The sequence below is a fragment of the Salvelinus namaycush genome, chromosome 35, assembly GCF_016432855.1.
Source record: "Salvelinus namaycush isolate Seneca chromosome 35, SaNama_1.0, whole genome shotgun sequence".
Lineage (NCBI taxonomy): Eukaryota > Metazoa > Chordata > Actinopteri > Salmoniformes > Salmonidae > Salvelinus > Salvelinus namaycush.
The window spans coordinates 28292539-28312533 of NC_052341.1; the positions used below are offsets into that span (position 1 = coordinate 28292539).

General features: G+C 41.3%; 1 protein-coding gene across 1 annotated transcript in view; it reads right to left on the reverse strand.

The window, feature by feature from the left end:
* The window catches only part of LOC120029866 (1-phosphatidylinositol 4,5-bisphosphate phosphodiesterase epsilon-1-like), a 90400-nt gene that overhangs the window by 38704 nt on the left and 31701 nt on the right, over positions 1 to 19995 (reverse strand). Inside the window, exons 4-8 of the mRNA XM_038975174.1 lie at positions 12939 to 13188; positions 9613 to 9926; positions 2020 to 2165; positions 1585 to 1825; positions 960 to 1159 (exon numbers count right to left, since the gene is read on the reverse strand). Of these exons, the coding sequence (XP_038831102.1) occupies positions 960 to 1159; positions 1585 to 1825; positions 2020 to 2165; positions 9613 to 9926; positions 12939 to 13188 (1151 nt within the window). The remainder of the gene's footprint in view (positions 1 to 959; positions 1160 to 1584; positions 1826 to 2019; positions 2166 to 9612; positions 9927 to 12938; positions 13189 to 19995) is intronic.

Below are 19995 nucleotides of genomic sequence, written 5' to 3' on the forward strand. Positions count from 1 at the left end.
TAATTTCTGTACCATAAGCTGCCTCCAACGTCGTTTTAGAGAATTTGTCAGTACTTCCAACCGGCCTCACAACCGCAGACCACGTGTATGGCGTTGTGTGGTCAAGTGGTTTGCTGATGTCAACGTTGTGAACAGAGAGCCCCATGGTGCCGGTGGGGTTACGGTGTGGGCAGGCATAAGCTACAGACAATGAACACAACTGCATTTTATCGATGGCAATTTTAATGCACAGAAACACCTTTAAGAAATTATGAGGCCATTGTTGTGCCAGTCATCCTCCCCAATCACCTCATGTTTCAGCACGATAATGCACGGCCCCATGTCAAAAAGATCTGTACACAACTCCTGGATGCGGAAAGTTCTTCAAATGGCCTGCATATTCACCAGACATTTCACCCATTGAGCACGTTTGGAATGCTCTGGATTGACGTTTAATGACAGTATTTTCCAGTTTCCGACAATATCCAGCAACTTCGCACAGCCATTGAAGAGGAGTGGGACAACATTCCACAGGCCATAATCAACAGCTTGATCAACTCTATGCGAAGGAGATGTGTCACGCTGCGTGAGGCAAATGTTGGTCACACCGGTTTTCTGATCCTCACACTTACCTTTTTTTTTAAAGATATGTGACCAACAGATGCATATCTGTATTCCCAGTCATGTGAAATCCATAGATTAGAGCCTAATGAATTTATTTAAATTGACTCAACAAAGAATTCACATCATAAACTCAGTCCCCAGATAATCTGACATTAAATATGCAGTAGAGTGGTGTACTCAAGTAGAGGGAAGACTAGATGAAAGCTATCACAGTATAATGGTGAGAGGAATGGATTGACTCAATATTCTCCCTGACACTTTAGGATTAGCCCTGATCTTAGGTCAGTTTTGTGTTTTCCCCCTACAAGTCAAGGTTAGGATTTGGGGATCAGATCCTTCCTGATCCTGTCACTTACTGGTTCCTGTCCATGAAATAGTTCCTGTGAGAGGTGGAGAAGCCTTTGTGGTGGCCCCCATTCTCCGTCTCCAGACTGCGGTTGCAGGAGCGGATGATCTGCAGGATGTTACTGACCGTGGCCTCCTTCTCGTGGCTGTGCAGTCCGTCTGGCCCCACCCTCTGCAGGAAGTGCTCCTGCCCGCCGTAGTCCGTCACAAACTACACAAAGAGAAACACAGGGTAAAGTGAACCTGTTACTGTAGTAATAACAGTTTTACTACACAGGTATAACAGCAATTAAATGTAAAGTGTACATAGCCAAACTGCTTGTTTATATAGTCAAACTGCTTGTTCCGGAAGCGCCAATGTATTCAGACACCTTCCTTTTTTCCACATTTTGTTACATTACAGCCTTAATCTAAAAATAATGAACATTTATATTTTTATCAATACACACACACACACACACACACACACACCACACACAATACCTCAATGACAAAGCGAAAACAGGTTTCGGCAGAGCCATCAAAGCTGTGTTCAGAGCTTTAGGGTGATGGCAGGTGTTGTCTGTACACCTAGTTTTATTCACCCACTATGCTACAAGCCTGGCATGCAAGCCTGGGCCTGGCCCACTTCTTTACCTCTGGCGAGTCGTGCGGTGAGTGGCGCAGGCTGATAATGCTGGCGGCCCCATCCAGCGCGTCACTCAGCTCTTTGAGGAAGACGCCACAGAAGGGCACCACCTTGCACCCTGGGATGTTAAGTGCCACCTTCCTGTACTCGGACAAAGACTTGTGCTGCGCCATGGCATCTTTCAGGCTGCGCATGGTCTCAATGTCTGACTGGTCCATGAACTGCCACATCTTCAGCACTTTACGAGACCTGGAGCAGAGAATCATTCCATATTGATCTAACCACATCTTATCTACATTGTTTTTGTACATTGTAGAAGACACTCATCCAGAAAGACTTTCAATAGGTGTGTTCTGAATATGAACATTGACAGATACTGTAGGAAGACTAAGTGAGATGTGTAATAAAGGTATTTGTACTATAGTGTAGTCAGTCATAAATACCGTAGTCCAGCCAGGAACTCCATGACAGCGTTGTAGTTTCCCATGTTCCAGCAGCACTTGGCTACATGGACCAGGTAGGAGAACACCTCTCTCTTCTTCTCCATGGTACCCGCAGTCAGGATCAACCAGGTCACCCACAAGCTCACCTATTAGATGCAGCAAATCTCAGTTAGAACATGGACCCCACAAGCTCACCTCTGTAAAAGCCAGGCTGCACTTCAAGTCCTTACATAGTACACTACTTTTATAGGGTCCATAGGGCTCTAGTCTAAAGTAGTGCACAATATAGGGAATGTGCCGCCATTTTGGACATACCCCTAGAGTGAAAGACCAAGGACGAGGACTAGTGTTTCTCACTGTGCAGGTTAATGTTCTACACAGCATCTACATCAGCACGATTTATGATGAACCAAGGTGAACTCATTGAAATGGAAATAAGCCTAAATTCAACCCAGGTTTCGCTGTCACCATCTCCAACCGAATACAAAAAGGATGCTGGTAATTGGCTCCACAACAAGTCATGAAACTCCTGATTGCACCAGGTCTCGTTTGTTTCACTGGCACATAAATCCAACACAACAGTAGACCTAAGACAAAAGCTATATCGGCTTTATCCAAGTGCTGGCAGAAACCGTGGCCTGGACATAACAGTTGGAACAAATATTTGCCAGCTGTCATGTTGTAGCTAACCCCCCCTCCCCCCTCCCTCCCTCCCCTGAAACAATGATGGTTAGATAAACAGTTCCACAGGCAGGCCCCTGATTAGGGGTGTAATGGTACATGTATTTGTACCATTCTGTACAGGGACCTCGGTTTACAATAAAAAATATATTTCCAACATAAAAACACTAGGTCTGCATTGCAGTCCTATGCCTAGAGTAAATAAACATGGCAGGCTATTCCGTTGAACTAGAGCTCACGTGCACCTCGTCATCAAAATGTAAACCTTAATTGGCGCATTTCAAACTGTCCTTTTGTGAGGCGCAGCCAGGAACTAGTTCTGTAGGCCTACGACGGCGAGTGGTGGGGGGTTTAAAAATCAAAACTTGGGCTTCCCAGTAGATTACAACCGATGGACAGAAAGTTCTGGATAAAATGCAAACAGTATGTCGCCACGCTCATCAAGAATAGCCTATGCAGCTGCCAACACCTCAAATATGTTGACACATTTATGGGTCTTTCTATAAACTAGGGTACCAGTGAGCATCTGTTTGGAGCTGTTACAATACAATTCATAATAATTTACCTTTTTTAAGTGAATAAGTATAGGACATCAATGGGGAACATGGGTACATTCAATATAATTCAAAACTGAGCAATCAGGGGAGAAGGGCCTTGGTCAGGGAGGTGACCAAGAACCCGATGGTCACTCTGATAGAGCGCCAGAGTTCCTCTGTGGAGATGGGAGAACCTTCTAGGAGGACAAACATCTCTAAAGCACTCCACCAATCAGGCCTTTAAGGTAGAGTCCTGTCCCACCATGCAGCATATATATATATATATATATATATATATATATATATATATATATGTCTGGATTTCTAAGACTAGTATCATATTCACAACTAAAGTATCCAAATAACTCTAAATCTAGTAAATAGGACCTTTTTCCAAATGATCACTTTTAAGCTCAATATAGCCACTTCATACGCGCACTCGCTCCGGAATGGTGAAAATATCCTTTCTATTTCATTCAGCTAAGTTCAATTACATTAATCATACAATAAAATAAAAGCATATAATGTCAGCTAAATGAACAAGCCTACGGCATAGAGTATAGCCAGATAACATAGGCCTACAACTCATCCTGTTCATCTGAAATACATTTTCTTCATGTCATGTTTCTTTAGACACGACTCAAATAAATAATGGATTTATTGTGATGGTGTATATTGATTTAATATACCTTTAAAATGTAGATGTTCCAAAGGGCCACATCAGCAGGTTGTATGCATGGAGGCGTGGAGACGCTAAACGTGTTAATGTTAATTAATGGTCAAATACCATGAGACATGCAGATTTTTGCATGACAGTAACCGGCAGACAAAATGTCATAAATGCCACAGCCCTAATGAAAGTCAAATGATAAAGACCGGGTGTGATACTACATGCGATTGAACAGCCAAAGTTCTGGAATTATTGTTGATCTGGAGAATTGACAGAAGATTTGTGTCTATTGTTACTGCGATCAAGATAATTAGCCTATGTCCTGGACACAATTATGTCAAGATTCCTGAGGTAAGATTATGGTCAGTGTACGTTTAGATCATTTGTTTTCTTGATTAAAATGGGGCAAATCGGGAACATGAAAATGGCTTGTTTATTTGTTTTTGAATAGAAATGGAAAAAACTGAAAATGGCTTATTTGTTTTTGCACATCAAACAAAAAAATTCACATGGGGATGGGGTTAAATGTGGAATGCCTGTCATTTGTTAACCCTTTGACGCATACGATCACATATTTGTGATCATTGTTGAGAGGTCCCTGCAGCGTACCATCACAAATATGTGATTGGAGCAGTCTCAACAGAACGTATGATGCAACAAACGCATCTAAACAGCATTGTTGTCTGAAAAGCATCTAAACAAGGTTTTTGTACTGATGGGAAATAAGTCTTCACAACTTTATTCCACCTTTTATTGTAAAACATAAATGCAAACTTCATCATCCAAAAATCACACGGAACACATCCAAACTCATTCCATAAACCAGTCTAAACAGCATGTTGCGCTGACAAAAAAAACACAAGTTAGCGACCTAACATCTAGACTAGTTTACAATGTACCACATCTCTGGTGAGCACAAGGGATGATTGTAATAATGTTTAGAAAAGAGATGTGCATCAGCTAAGCTAACAGCAGCTAAATTCTTTATGATGGCAGCCATGTTTGTTTATGTTTGACAAGCAAAAACTCCCTAATCCCAGAATGCCATTCACTATAAGACGCAAATATACAAAGTCAAAGATGGCTGTGCCCATTGCCTGAAAAATATTTATTTAGTTTAGCCACTTTTCAGCATATTAAAATCTTCAATGTACTTGTTACAGTGTATACAAAAAGCGGAGCACATGACTTGACAAGTTAACCGTTTTTGACAAATCACAAGGAAAATATGTTGTTATCACCTCACAGATCATCACACCAAATACAAGCCTACTGCCTAGCCTAACCGCAGCGTGAAAGCTAAACAGGGATGAAACCATTTTAGGGGGGTTTTCAATTCCATGTGGGGTAAAAATGGTGGAAGGCATCGTGGGGGGATACGATGCAGGAAATATTACTATGATGGGGGATTTATGAATAAATGGGGGGGGAAACAGAAGTTTATACGCAAAATAAAAATAAACCCCCTGGAAATGGGGGTATGAGCTGGCAACCCTGAGGTACCATAGTTACAATCTGATGCTGCGTTCAAAACAACAGGGAACTCGGAAATCTCCGACTTCAGTGCGTTCAAGACTACTGGGAACTCGGAAATAACGATCTCTGAATGGGAAAAGTCTCGGGCCTCTTTCTAGAATTCAGACTTTCCGACCGGAAGATCACTGATGTCATGATTTGACCTCGTATTTTTCAGAGTTACCAGTTGTCTTGAAAGCACCATAAGTTAGTCGAGTGAACTATCCCATCACCTCGTTTTTTATAACATCTTTGGTCAAACTGACGATTACGAGACAACCAAAATGCATTGTATGATGTCAACAAACATGGCGCCACACATAGCTGGCAAATAGCTTAGCATTAGCTCATCACAATCAGCACAACTTTCCAAAAAAGTATTTTACACACATCTGTGTCCTTCCATTAAAATCTATGCAAGAACAGGAATGCATGATTAGTCATTAGTACTTGAAAACATGTGAATAAAATAGTAAATACATTTTTCTCCATACATACAGTATGCTACAGTAGAAACAACACGATATACAGAAAATAAGACAATTACTTTGATAGGAACGCAGACTTGTCCAAAGTTATTATTTGTAAGGAAAATAACAATGAAGGCAATACAGGCACCAGCCAGAAAATGTGCCAGGGGGAAAACGTTTCTACAAGGCTTGTTCTGACGAGAGATGCGCAATGTCTTCATACTTGATCTGTGGAAACACTGGGGAAGAGCTTGGGCTCTTGTTGAAGAGAGAAGTTTGTCCAGCTCAGTAAAGCATCAAACATAAATTGTCCGCAACAGTGAAATGGGCTACTTCTTACGCGAATGAATGAGGTGGAACACACATCAAATCAAACTGTTAGAAAATCAAACTTGTTGAAAATAATTAGAAATTGACAAGTTGAAAAATAGCCTATAGATAATTAGAAGGCAGTGTGCCTTGGTTTGAGGGCAGTGTGGGTTAACTGTCCTGTTGCGTAACAATCACATTTCGGAACAGAGTGCATTCTGACATACGCATAAAACAAACCCCCAAAAATTGTTTACCTCACGTTGGGGTGATCGTTAGAGATATTTGGAACTCACATAAAGGGTTTTAAGTGCACAGCCAAAACTTCCTGTCCTTTCAAAGTAGGAGTTCACCCTTCTAACTCCATTCTATTAATATATTAATTAAATCACTGCCCATACCGTGCCACAGTGCCAAGATAAAATAAGATTTCTGAATTTCTACATAAGATTTCATGTGTATTGACTTAATGAACTGCTGTCACTGTTAATGGTTAACTGACTGATATATCCTAGCTACCCAACTAACCATTGGTAATCTTAATCAATGATGCCAATTCGGCCAAAACAACAGTATCTATTGCTAGACTAGAGATATTCCCCTTGCTGTAGTTAGTCAATGGTTGCATATCTAACTAGTTGGAGTGAAGCAAGGGTGTGAATAGTAGACATGCAAATATATCCTTTCACTGTTTACAGCATGTCTTCAGCTACCCAGAACTGTCTGATCAGCCTGATAGGGTGCCGTGTGTGTGTTCAGCTTACACCTGTGCAAATCCATGTGTGTATAGCAATGGAATGAGTCATCCAACCTAGGGCTGTTGTGGTCATGAAATTTTGTCAGCCGGTGATTGTCAAATAACTGCCGGTTACACGGTAATTGACCGTTAATTAACAAACACATTTAGCATCTCCTGGCTTCCAGACATGATACCACTGATGCAGACCTTTGGAACACCTACATTTTAAAAAGTATATTAAATCCATGTAATATAGCCTACACCATCACAATAAATCCATTATTGATTTTAGACAGTTCTAAAGAAACATGATATGAAGAAAAAAATGTAGTCTATTTCAGAAGAACAGAATAGCATACTCTGCGTTGTCCTAATGTCAGGCCCTGATCTGGCTATGCCATATGGCTGTGGGCTACACTAGTTCATTTAGCAAACAAAATTGTCTTAGAATTCCGTGGCATTATTTTACAGTATGAAGAATACAATTGAAAATAGATGAATAAAATATAACTAATATTTTCTCCAAACGATTGAAGCAGTGCACACATGCGGCTATTCTATGTTGAGCAGTTAACAAAGAAACAGGTACACCTATGCTTAATTTAGCGTTATGTAACTTTAGATGTGATACAAATGTTGGACTATTTGTTTTGATTTTTAATACATTTTAAGGCTGCATGATGCGAATAATGATGATTTGAAAAAAGGAGCATGAAAGCCATTAGCTCTGCTTAGTTTTTTGCACAGGTAAGTACTACTGGAAAATCTATCATCCTGAGCAAGTACTTCTCCCACATGGTGACCTCGGATGTCACCTACTAAGGAAATGGCGTCTATAACAGCATTTGTAACAGTTAAATGCAACAAAACATTTATAAAAAGCAATCTATTATTGTGGTTTTTGACCTGTCATTTGTTTACAAGCATGACAGCTGTACTTTTAGTTTATGGTTGACACGAGTCCAAATCACATGAACACATCCAACTGGTATTTATGGCTTCACAACTGGTAAATTCCCACCTCCTACAAAGTTAAACGCAGCATCAGATCTGGATCAATGGCATTTTATTTTCCGGCTGTACCGAAACGTTAACCTAAAACTGAAATACGTACCAAACTGTGGGTTTGGAGAACCGGGGATGCATTTTGATTTCCCCCAGAGAGAATTTCAGAGACACTAAATAAAAAGTTAGAGCCCCATGAGAGACATCACCCACCCATCCTCCTCCTCCCTCGTTTCCAGGAACGACCGTCACTGAGAGACGGTACCAAAGTGATAGAGAAGCGAGAACATTCCTCTTCTCCTTCTCCAAGTGTTTGCAGTACATGAGATAACTTATTTGAATCCAAACGGACATTACAGCTATGTTTCTCAGCGTTTTAAACAGTGTTGGCGGTGGACATGAAAGCACTGGTAACCCAAGTAGATTAGAGGCAGGCACATACTTTGCAGAGCAGCTGATATTCTAGATATCCATGGGAGGACGGGAGTTGTGCTAAGTCCATATTAAATGGTGGGAGAGCAGTCGGTGGTGATCTAAAACAGTCTCTAGCTATTATGTGGTGTCCCTTTGATAACACAGGGGTTGCATCAGAATGACAACCCAAATCGACTGGACTGAAAACCGAGCGGCACTCTGATTTATAGTGCATCATACTGGCGTCAAACAGGCTACACAATAACAATGGAATTATAATTCCAGGAACAAATATTGTATTCCTTTTGGTGCGAGTGTCAATAACATTTGATCAGTGAACAAAAACATACACAATGTACTTACAAACTTGTTTCATTTGTTGTGTGTGCTACTGCATTGTTAGGGTTCAGTTGTCCCATGATGGAACTATTACATATTCAAGGTTGACAGAAAGTTACTACAAACTCACCATAGGAGCATAATGTGTTTGTCAGAAATAAACGCTCCAGACAGCTACTACAGGCTTAAACGGTCCAATAACTTCCCCCAGTTTATCTGCTCCAGTTTGGGGAACTGGGACACAGCAGGTAACCCTGCACACAGTGAGTCCATGTCATCATGCTGTGGAGGCTGTCAGACTTGTTCTATATTGGGAAGAGTCCCTCATTTGATTCTAGCTCTGCCACATGCCCAAAAATGGTCAGGATGCACATTTGGGGAAATAAAATTATAAAAAATATGTTCCCCCTCTGCTTTGCTCACTTAATGAAAACCAGCGGATGTTAAGGCACGCAACATAAAGATGACATTATTTCCACTCCTCCGCTCGGTACTCTGTGCTTGGGACTGACCTCATTCCGATGTGGCCGATACGTTTTTCTTAATTGTTTATTCTCAAAGTCAATCAGCGTAAAGGGTAGCTCAAAGGGCTCCGTTTATGAGTGTAATCACCACAAGTATGAGTAAAACTGTCAGAATAAGATACACTATACCACGAGGTGGTCAATTCTACTTCACATTACTGTCAAGTGAAAACTTTGATAATCTAGTACAAAAGTGATCACCAATCCTGGTCCCAGAGAGCAACAATATGCGCAGGCTTTTGTTCTAGTCCATCACTAACACACATGACCCAACTTCATTAACCATCAAGACCTTCATTATTTGAATCCCATCTATTAGATATTTAGGACAAGGATTGTTATTGACCACTCAAAGCATAGCAACATTAGCATATCCTCTAAAATAGTTCACCTCATTGAATCGTGTGACCAGGTCCTCCACAGAGTTTCTCTGGGTCTGCGTGGGCAAGGCCGGGTCCGACAGCGAGGCCTCGAGGCTGGGGTGCAGGTGCTTGCTACAGTCGGGGATGCCCAGGTCCCTAGTGAGAAAGCAGAGGTAGTCCAGGGGTAAGATGCGTCGGTAAAGCTGCCGCTCCTGCTCCGTCAGGATCCGAGCAATCTCCTCGGGGAACTGGATCAGGTGGCACAGCTCGGCCAGCTCCTTGCTGATGTCCATCACGTTGGGCGGAAGGGCGCTCGACACCGACGTGCTGCACAGCTGACGCTCTGAGAGACAGATGAACACAGTCAACTAAAAATGTTAACTCCAATGTCAAGGTAATATTAAACATGGTGAGAAAGCTGAACACCACTGTCTTTCATAACACGTCTTAAACTCCGTAGTTCAGACATCAAACTTCAGTGCCCTCAGCATCCCACATTTATAGTACCTACTGAAAGTCTACCCTTGCACAGTTCACATTCTGCTGCCTTAAATTTCAATCTAAAAAAAGATTCAATTGTGATTCATTCTCCATTGATCTACACATCTGTTTGCAAAAGTAGTAGTTCCTGTGATTTAAGAATAACTTTCCCTGTCTCTGTAAGGTCCCTTTGGACCAATGAATGTCAAACAATGATTGAACCTCAGACACACCAATGAGCTTTAAAAAGCATGTCTAGAATACATTTTTAGACAGGCGTAGATCAGCAGAGATTAAAAAATAATTCGCAAACACTGAATATCCCTTTTAGTATAGTCCAGTATGGTAATTAATCTATGGGTGGTGGGTTCCCACTTGGGCTCCCGAGTGGCACAGTGGTCTAAGGCACTACATCTCAGTGCTAGAGGCGTCACTAGACACCCTGGTTTGAATCCTGATGGTATCACAACCGGCCGTAATTGGGAGTCCCATAGGGCGGCGCACAATTGGCCCAGCATCGCCTGGGTTTGGCCGTCATTGTCCCCCCTGCGGGACTGTTGAGCTAACGTGCGCTAATGTGATTAGCATGAGGTTGTAAGTAACAAGAACATATCCCAGGACATAGAAATATCTGATATGGGCAGAAAGATTAACAAGAATTTAAGCTAACTGCACTGTCCAATTTACAGTAACTATTACAGTGAAATAATACCATGCTATTGTTGAGGAGAGTGCACAGTTATGAACTTGAAAATGTATTAATAAACCAATTTGGCACATTTGGCCAGACTTGATTCAACAGAAATACAATGGTTCATTGGATCAGTTTAAAACTTGGCACATGCACTGCTGCCATCTAGTGGCCAACATCTAAACTGCACTTAAACTGGAATAATACATTGTGGCCTTTCTCCTGCATTTCAAAGATGGATTATCTTTTACCATATATAATGTGTTATTTTTTTCCTACATTCATTTCATATTTCCATAAACTTTAAAGTGTTTCCATTCAAATGTTATCAAGAATATGCATATCCTTGCTTCCGGTCCTGAGCTACAGGCAGTTAGATTAGGGTATGCAATTTTAGGTGATTTTTTTTTAAAGGGTCTGATCCTTAAGAGGTTAACTGACTTGCCTAGTTAAATAGTTTAAATTGAAAAATTTCACCCAAACACCGCAAATATCTGGCCTCGAGGCCACTGAGCTGGGTAAAAAAAATGGAAACTGCTCAGGGACATCACTACAAGGTTTAAGATAATTTAGAACAGCCACTGAATTCATTGTATGACAAAGTGAAAAGGAAGCCTGTGTTAAAAAAAAAACATTCCAAATCATTAATTCTGTTTGCAACAAGGCTCTTGAACAATACTACAAGACAAAATGGCAAATAAATAAAGTTTTTGGCCTAAAAGTCAAACTTCAAATCGATTACAACTCATCATAGAGTGAAACAGGGACTGGGGAATTTGTTAGAATAAAAATAAATATGAGGGAGAAAAGCCCAGGTAAAAAGTTGAAGGAAAACCTGCCTCAGTCTTCTGAATACCTAACTCTGGGATATAGTTGTATTTTCCAGTGAGACAATTAGGCCTACTGTACACAAATTTTAAGGGTCAATTGCCGCTTAGGCCGTTTTAACACCAGAAAAGTTGGTTCTGTGTGTCATCGATATGAGTCAGAAACATTAATTATAGTGTCATAATTGACTACAACAGGTAAATTAGATTTCAAATCTAATGTTATTTGTCACATGACCTGAATACAACAGGTTTAGACCTTACCGTGAAATGCTTACTTAGAAGCCCTTAACCAACGTAGTTAAGAAAAATAAGGGTTAAGAAAAATATTTACTAAATAAACTAAAAGTAAAAACAAAAGTACAATCAAATAAAAAAAATAACGAGGCTTTTTTTTAACAAGTTGATTTATTTTCTCAATAAGGGAGGTGGTCACAATTGACACCCCTAAAGATTTGTATAAATAAATGTAGTCAAATGTAGTATTCAACTATATCAAGCTTGTGACTCTCCACACTTGTTGGATGCATTTGCAGTTAATTGTAGTTTTAAATGTAATAAAATTATTTATTGCCCAAAAGAATGAAAGCTAAATAATTTAGTGTGTCATTTTGGAGTAACTTTTATTCGCTTACATCCTCAACACCAATGCCCCTCAGAGCTGTGTGCTTAGTCCCCTCCTGTACTCCCCGTTCACCCACAACTGCATGGCCAAGCACTACAACAGCATCATTAAAGTTCTCTGATGACAACAGTGGTAGGCCTGATCACCGACAACAATGAGACAGCCTATAGGGAGGTGGTCAGAGAACTGGCAGTCTGGTGCCAGGACAACAACCTCTCCCTCAATGTGAGCAGGACAAAGGAAATGATCGTGGACTACAAGAAAAGGAGGGCTGAACAGGCCCCCATTAACATCGACGGGGATGTAGTAGAGCTGTTCGAGAGTTTCAAAGTTACTTGGTGTTCACATCAACAAACTCTGTTGTACAACCGCACATGGACTCTGTACTTTAGTTTATTTAGTAAATATTTTCTTAACTATATTTCTTGAACTGCATTGTTGGTTAGGGGCTTGTAAGTAAGCATTTCACGATAAGGTCTACACCTGCTGTATTCGGCGCGCGTGACAAATCATTTGATTTAACTAGGCAAGTCAGTGAAGAACCAATTCTTATTTACAATGAAGGCCTACCCCGGCCAAATCCTAACGATGCTGGGCCAATTGTGTGCCGCCCTATGGGACTCCCAATCACGGCCGGTTGTGATACAGCCTGGAATCGAACCAGGGTCTGTAGTGACGCCTCTAGCACTGAGATGCCGTACCTTAGAGCACTGCGCCCTTTATAACTCTTACCTTTGAGCATGGCGTGGCCAGTGGAGCACACAGTGACTCTGGGCAGAGCACTGCGGGCCCCGATGGCGGCGGTGGCCTCCAGCAGGGCCCCGGTCAGACAGGCATACACCGAGGTCTTCTGGGAGCTGACCCGGTACCTGTACCTAGGCTGAGCCGGGCAGAGGTAGGGAGGCCATTCCTCCCTAAGACACACACATCTGGCAAAGGCTAGTGGGTGTACCAGGTTGTCAACTTTCAGCACATGGTGGATCTGTTGACAGAAGAGAAGAAATGTATTTATCGAGACTTTGGTATAAACAAGGTGTTAAAGTGACACACTAACTTTAACACATCTAATCCTGGCAATCTTAAAATTGACCTAGAGTTATGTAAAACGTGAAAAAAAAAATCTGGATGTTTTTATAATGTTGTCCAAAAGCAATTTTGCATCAGAGGAAAATGTCTAAAGCAACAGCTTGACCTTAGTGGCCGGCCACCTCTTCCCAATTCATTTCAGTCTCTTCCAAGAGCACTTCATCTCACTCTGAAAACAGTTCTGTGAAACCAGCTGCCATTAGTAACCCTGGAGCACTATTCTGCCAGGCGGTTTCAGGAAAACCATTTACTAGCCCTTCCTCTGAGCAAAAGGACCCTGCTACTTCGTCCCTGCTCTTCACAAGATCTACAGCACACTCAGATGGTGACAATATGAAAGAGGATGGACTGGATCCAACGGTTTGAATGGAGGGCCTGAGCAGGAGCTGCACTATTTCCAGACTGTAGTTTAGGTTGTCAACTCTGGAGACAGCATGATATAAGGGAATGGAACATTGTGCTCCGTTAGGTCAGTTCACAGACCTTTGAAGTCAGAGCAGCACTGAATACTTTCAAATCTCCTTAGGAGAGACAGCAAGACCGTTTGATTTTGTGAACTGCATGTTGGTTTTGAATGTATTAAGAAATGACTCATCCAGTTATGGTAAATGTATCTTCCAAGGGCTGAATAAATATTCATAACAGAAATCCTGAAATAATCAGGTAGATCATGTTTCAATATCATTACTTCAATAACATCATCCTTGCCTCGTTAAAGCCACATCAACCAGGATAAGACCCTCTATAACAGGGTTCCCCAATAGGAGGCCCGGTGATTTTATTTGGCCCCCAAATTTGTATGAGCAAAATTTGTGTAAACAAAATTGTTGGACATAAGTCTAAAAATCACTAAGAAATCAGCTGAAAGTGATTTGAATTTAGAAAATGTTCCAAAGTATTCCCATGCATAAATGGAGGCATATGTGATCGTATCCTAATGTAATTAAGGTTGGAAATTCTGTTTTTGTCAAATACTACTGGCCCGCGGCTGAATGTAATTGGGGAACCCTACTCTTTAATACTTAGCAAGTCAATTAGCTGGTTCTCATTTCTGCCTCTCTATTTGATTGCCACAGAAAACTACATCACACAGCTTTTACATAAATATACAGTTGTCTGAACTGTTCAAGAATACAAGGACAATTCTGATGGTCAGGGGCTACAGTGTGACACTTTATATGTAATAAATCATGTCTGGTTAGTCTCTTGTCCTTTTTAACCAGACCTAGGTTCAAATACGATTTAAAATCATAAAAGATATATTAGCTGTACTTGATTGGTCTTGCCTCTTGCAATGTAACCAATAGAATAGTCCCAAAAGTGCTTGGCACTCCAAGCAGGCTAAATCCAACACTCAAGTATTTCAAGTAGCATTTGAACCCATGTCTGACTAACAGAAAGCCCCAATGTTGAAAAAAAAGGGCAAAAATGTCCTGTTTTATGATAAAAGCAGGCCAGAAGCCATGACCCGCCATCCACCAGCCAGAAATCTACCAGGCGACACACAATTAGGCTAAAGCAGCCAGTCACCACATTGGCTAGTTGCAAAGCTGCTGTGACTTTGTGGCCTGCATTGCAGAAGCAGATACATGCAAGAAAACCAACCAACCAACCAACTGAAACTATAGGCAGTGGGTTGTCCACTTGATGTTGTTCTGCCTCGTGTCAAACAACTCTTTCTTTTACAGCACATGTAGTAATATCAACCAGTTTCGATAGAGCCGTGCAGGACACAGACAGCACACGCCCAATAACTGCCACTTATTTTTCTGAACAACGTCCACACACACACGAGCACAAAATGTTCATGCCAAAAAAAAAGCAATAAGAAAGTTTATACTGCATAAAATAGCCAGTCATGATCCAGTTAGGCAGATACATCCCAGCTAACTCCACAGGAGTTGGAACAGACACTATTGGACGCGCTAGTGCCAGATCTCATACCAGCTAACTCTTTAAAGGGTTAAAAGAGACAGCGTCTTGTATGCTCCAGTACCAAATGACAGGTTCCCCATGTCACCCCTTGCAGACCAGACCACCCTCAAGAATGACCCTCTCGGTTACAGTATAGAGACAACCTGGTCTATATTACAGCGTCAGTCTGCTCTATACTACAGCTAGTCAGGTACAGTATCTCAGCATAAAGATAAATAAGCCATCCATCCAGACAGCGTAAACCAACCGATCCAGAGACCTAAGCACAGACGAGTATGTCATTCTCCTACTATAGAGGTTAGAACATGAGGACAATCTGAGAGAACGTCAGGCAGTCATCCACTCTAGTCAAAGTCAATAACTGACAAGCCTATTTTATATTGTCTTTCAGGGCGACAGAGAGCCTCTCCCAAACTCCTGTCCACCGCTCTTCCTGTGTCTTCACAAGGTAATGTTTGTAGTTCCTTCACTGGATGTCTAGACTTTTTCCAGCACTAACTAAATATTTTATGGCAAGGCCTCGTCCTCTTATCTTGGAAAGCAGAGCTGGCTTGGGCCTACTGAACACAGCAATCCATGCTGTTTAGAGAGGCTGATAGCCACCATACTTACTTCACCAATACCATAATACTGATTGACTACACATAGCACAGACATGTAGTACTGACACTCCAGTGGTTGGGAAAGGGTACGGTGGCTGGACATGCAGCGACACAGACCCCGCTACTGTCAGAGATCACACACACTGACTCAAGGTATTTGGGGAATGGGTAGACAATAATAATGATGCTGATAATGCTGTCTCCACACACTATGATAAATTACTGTACTGTAAACCTATGCTTGAAAACAAAATAAAAAGATAGCTAAGTAAAATACAAAAAGAGGCTGAATACCTTTCCAGATAAAGGAGTGATGTTCTTTTTAAAACAGAACTAGGTAACTAGGCTATGTAAAAGGCTCAGGGAAAGATCCAGAAAATGACTCACGTAAAAGTGGAAGTCACCCAGTAAAATACTACTTCAGTAAAAGTCTAAATGTATTTGGTTTTATATATACTTAAGTATCAAAAGTAAATGTAATTGCTAAAATATAGTTAAGTATGAAAACTATGAATAATAAATAAAAAAAATCCTTATCTTAAACAAACCAGACGGCACAATGTTCTTTTATTTTTTTGCATTTTTTTAACATATAGCCAGGGGCACACTCCAACACTTACAAACAGACAAATTTACAAACAAAGCATTTGTGTTTAGTGAATACCCCAGATCAGAGGCAGTAGGGATGACCAGGGATGTTCTCTTGATAAGTGTGTGAATTTAACAATTTTCTGTCCTGCTAAGCATTCAAAATGTAACAAGTACCTCTGGGCGTCAGGGAAAATGTAGGGAGTAAAAAAAAGGTACATTATTTTCTTTAGGAATGTAGTGGAGTAAAAGTAGTCAAAAATATAAATAGTAAAGGTACCACAAAAAACTACTTTAGTTCTTAAATAATTGTTACTTAAGTACTTTACACCACTACCAACACAACTGTACAAGTTCAGGCTTAATTGGCGTGTGTGTGCATGTTGTGAGAGTGCGTGAGCTTGAGTGTGAGCGAGGCGACTTACAGGCCCAATGCAGCAGTTTCTCAATATCAAATCATTTCTGTCTAACAATTAAGTGATTGTTTTCAATTAAAATGTAACAGAATCAAAAATAGCTTCTAAGCAGAGAGCAATTTCTCCTGCAAAAAGTTGCTAGGACTGTCGGAGTGGTCTGAGTGAAAACTAGCCGTTATTGGCAGAGAGGTTTGGAACTCTTTCTTATTGGTCTAATAACTAATTAAACAGGCTGGCCAAAACTCCATCCCACCTAAACAGGCAGACATTTCAGGGGGTCTTTTCAAACAGCTGGTACACTAAAAAGGCATTATCATCACAGAAACAATTATTCCAACTACAATACATAGTGTGGACTGCACTGGGCAAGACACGTTTTTGACTGCACTGGGCCTTTAAAACAACAAACTATTGTTCTAAACCCCAAAGAAATTGCACAAGAAACCCTAACTATGTTCTGGTGTAGAGTCACATTGAGTAACAGAGCGTGTTGAACCCCACAGCCTAGAGAGAACTGTAAGAGTTGAGAGAGAAAGCAGAGTTGGTTCCCTCCAGACTCAACCTGGAACCCATTATTACCAGGCTCCCAGCACTACACCATCTCGTCAACCCGTTCTCATGTCTTATCTAGCTGGCCCTCTGCTACATTTCACATACTTACAGTATTCCAGATACCCAGTAGGCTACTTGGGATTTCTTAAAAGTCTATAGTGTACAAGAGAAAGTAACCTTTCAATACAGTAAGGTTTAGTACTTAGCAGACCTGCAACCTTTTTTTTTTTTTTTATACATTTACATTTTTTTAACCCCCTTTTTCTCCCCAATGACAATCTTGTCTCCTTGCTACAACTCCCCAATGGACTCGGGAGAGGTGAAGATCGAGTCATGCGTCCTCCGAAACATGACCTTAACACCCGCCAGCTTAACCCGGAAGCCAGCTGCATCAATGTGTTGGAGGAAACACTGTTCAACTGACGACCGAAGTCAGCTTGCAGGTGCCCGGCCCGCCACAAGGAGTCGCTAGAGTGCGATGAACCAAGTACAGCCCCCCCGGCAAAACCCTCCCTTAACCCGGACGAAGCTGGACCAATTGTGCGACGCCCTACGGGACTCCCGGTCACGGCCGGTTGTGACACAGCCTGGGAACAAACCCGGGTCAGTAGTGATGCCTCAAGCACTACGATGCAGTGTCTTAGACCACTGCACCACTCGGGAGGCCTAGTCTGCTATCTTCTAATGAGCAATGTACCTGTTATTGCCCTATAAATGTCACGATTATATCTGCCACATTAAACACTATATATACCCAAAAGTATGTGGACACCCCTTCAAATGAGTGAATTCACCTATTTCAGCCACATCCGTTGCTGACAGTCAGTAGCGGTACGTGGGTAAAATCACTGTGGAAGCCAATCACCCCCCCACCCCCCCCACCCTAATTTTGTTTTAAGCCATATTACAACCTGGGTTGTGATAACTGCGTTGCTTGCTCTATAACCTGTTAATTTACATGCCTTGCGACCGTGATCTATATTCTTAAAAGGCCAAGACAGTGGCATAATAAATTAAACCACACCTTTGATGTATCACAAAACCAGATAGCAACCACTGTCCAGCAAAGTCCACAAAGCATATTGCGTCTGCGCGCGTTCGTGCAAGTAGAAAAACACCAATGCCATCCTCCCTTTCATGTTGACGAAACAGTATCACTCTGTCATACAGTACACAATTGTTTTTTTTATGTCCTAGACTACTTGACTAAAATGCTTGCTCACTTGCTTAACTTCCACTCATGGGCAACATTAAAGGCATGAGCTCTGCTTTGTTTTTTTGCGCAGGCTGTACACACTTCAGTCTCTCACTTACAATTTCCCGGCTGCATCCCCTTTGTGTGGCCATAATCCCCCTAATAAAATCATGCATTTTGTGGCCAGTGGCCGTTATAATTCCCTTCTCCCCGCTGTGTGCCGAAGCACCGCTCACTCACATGGTTCTGTCATGTGATCGGGTATTTCTCACAGGCTACAAGTGAAGACAGACACGTGAAGACAGACAAGTGAGGACAACTGTGCGCGTCCTTATCCAATTCTGAGGAGCATATTGGAAGAACTGTCCACATTTACCATTCGTCAGCCAACAAAATGAATCGGCCTAAACGAACAGCAAAAGCACTAGCTTAGGTCAATCTACTATCCCCCATAGGAAAATAAATAAATAAATCACCTATTCTATTATGTGCGAGAAATAAATATTCCAAAACATAGTCTGGGACAGTTGTGTGATGCAATAGATTCCAAATTATTACAACCACTAGCATCAAAATAAGCTATGAGGCTGCCGCAACAGATCAAAACGTTTAGCTTAAAATGTTGATATCCTAAGTTTATTTCTTCACATTATAAGCGCAGCAATGCGCACACGATAGTAGGCTATAAGAAAGATTGAGTATGGTGTTTTCTAATGGAACAAAAGTGACCGCAAAAATCGATTAATACATAATGCTTTTATTATAAAAAGGTCAATTTTTAAATGGTGAAAATTCTCTCCCCCAAACTTGCTGCATATGTATGCCAGTTAGGCTCAACACCCATTGTAAAGCGGACTAATGTGCCTTATTTTAAGATTTTTTTGGGCTACTTTAGTTGTGATACAGACGAAGACGTGGATGTCGATTAAGGCCACCTCTCTAATTCAGAGGTGTTGAGTTAAATGCGGAAGAAACATTTCAGTTGAAGGCATTCAGTTGTACAACTGACTAAGGTATCCCCTTTTCCCTTACTGCACGCCGAGACATAAAAGTGGTATCCACAAGTTCCTCTGATCTGAACAAGCTTAAAAATGACAATCTCGGTTTTCCTTTAACAGAACAAGCTGTTAGATAACACCGATGTTGGAGATGCATCTTCCTGAAAATCACAGGGATAAGAACTTGCAGTGGCCTACTGCACATTGTGACAGTTAACATCCTACAATTTTACACATTTTGCAATTGGAGCAAAGACAAAATGCTGCCGTTATAAAGCAAATTTCCTGCAATTCTACACGTATTGCCATGGAGCAGAGAGAAAGATGTGCAGTTTTATAGCTAAATCTCAGGCTATTATACACATGTAAAAAAAACATTGCAGTTTTACAGCTAATTTCCTGTAATTCTAAACATTT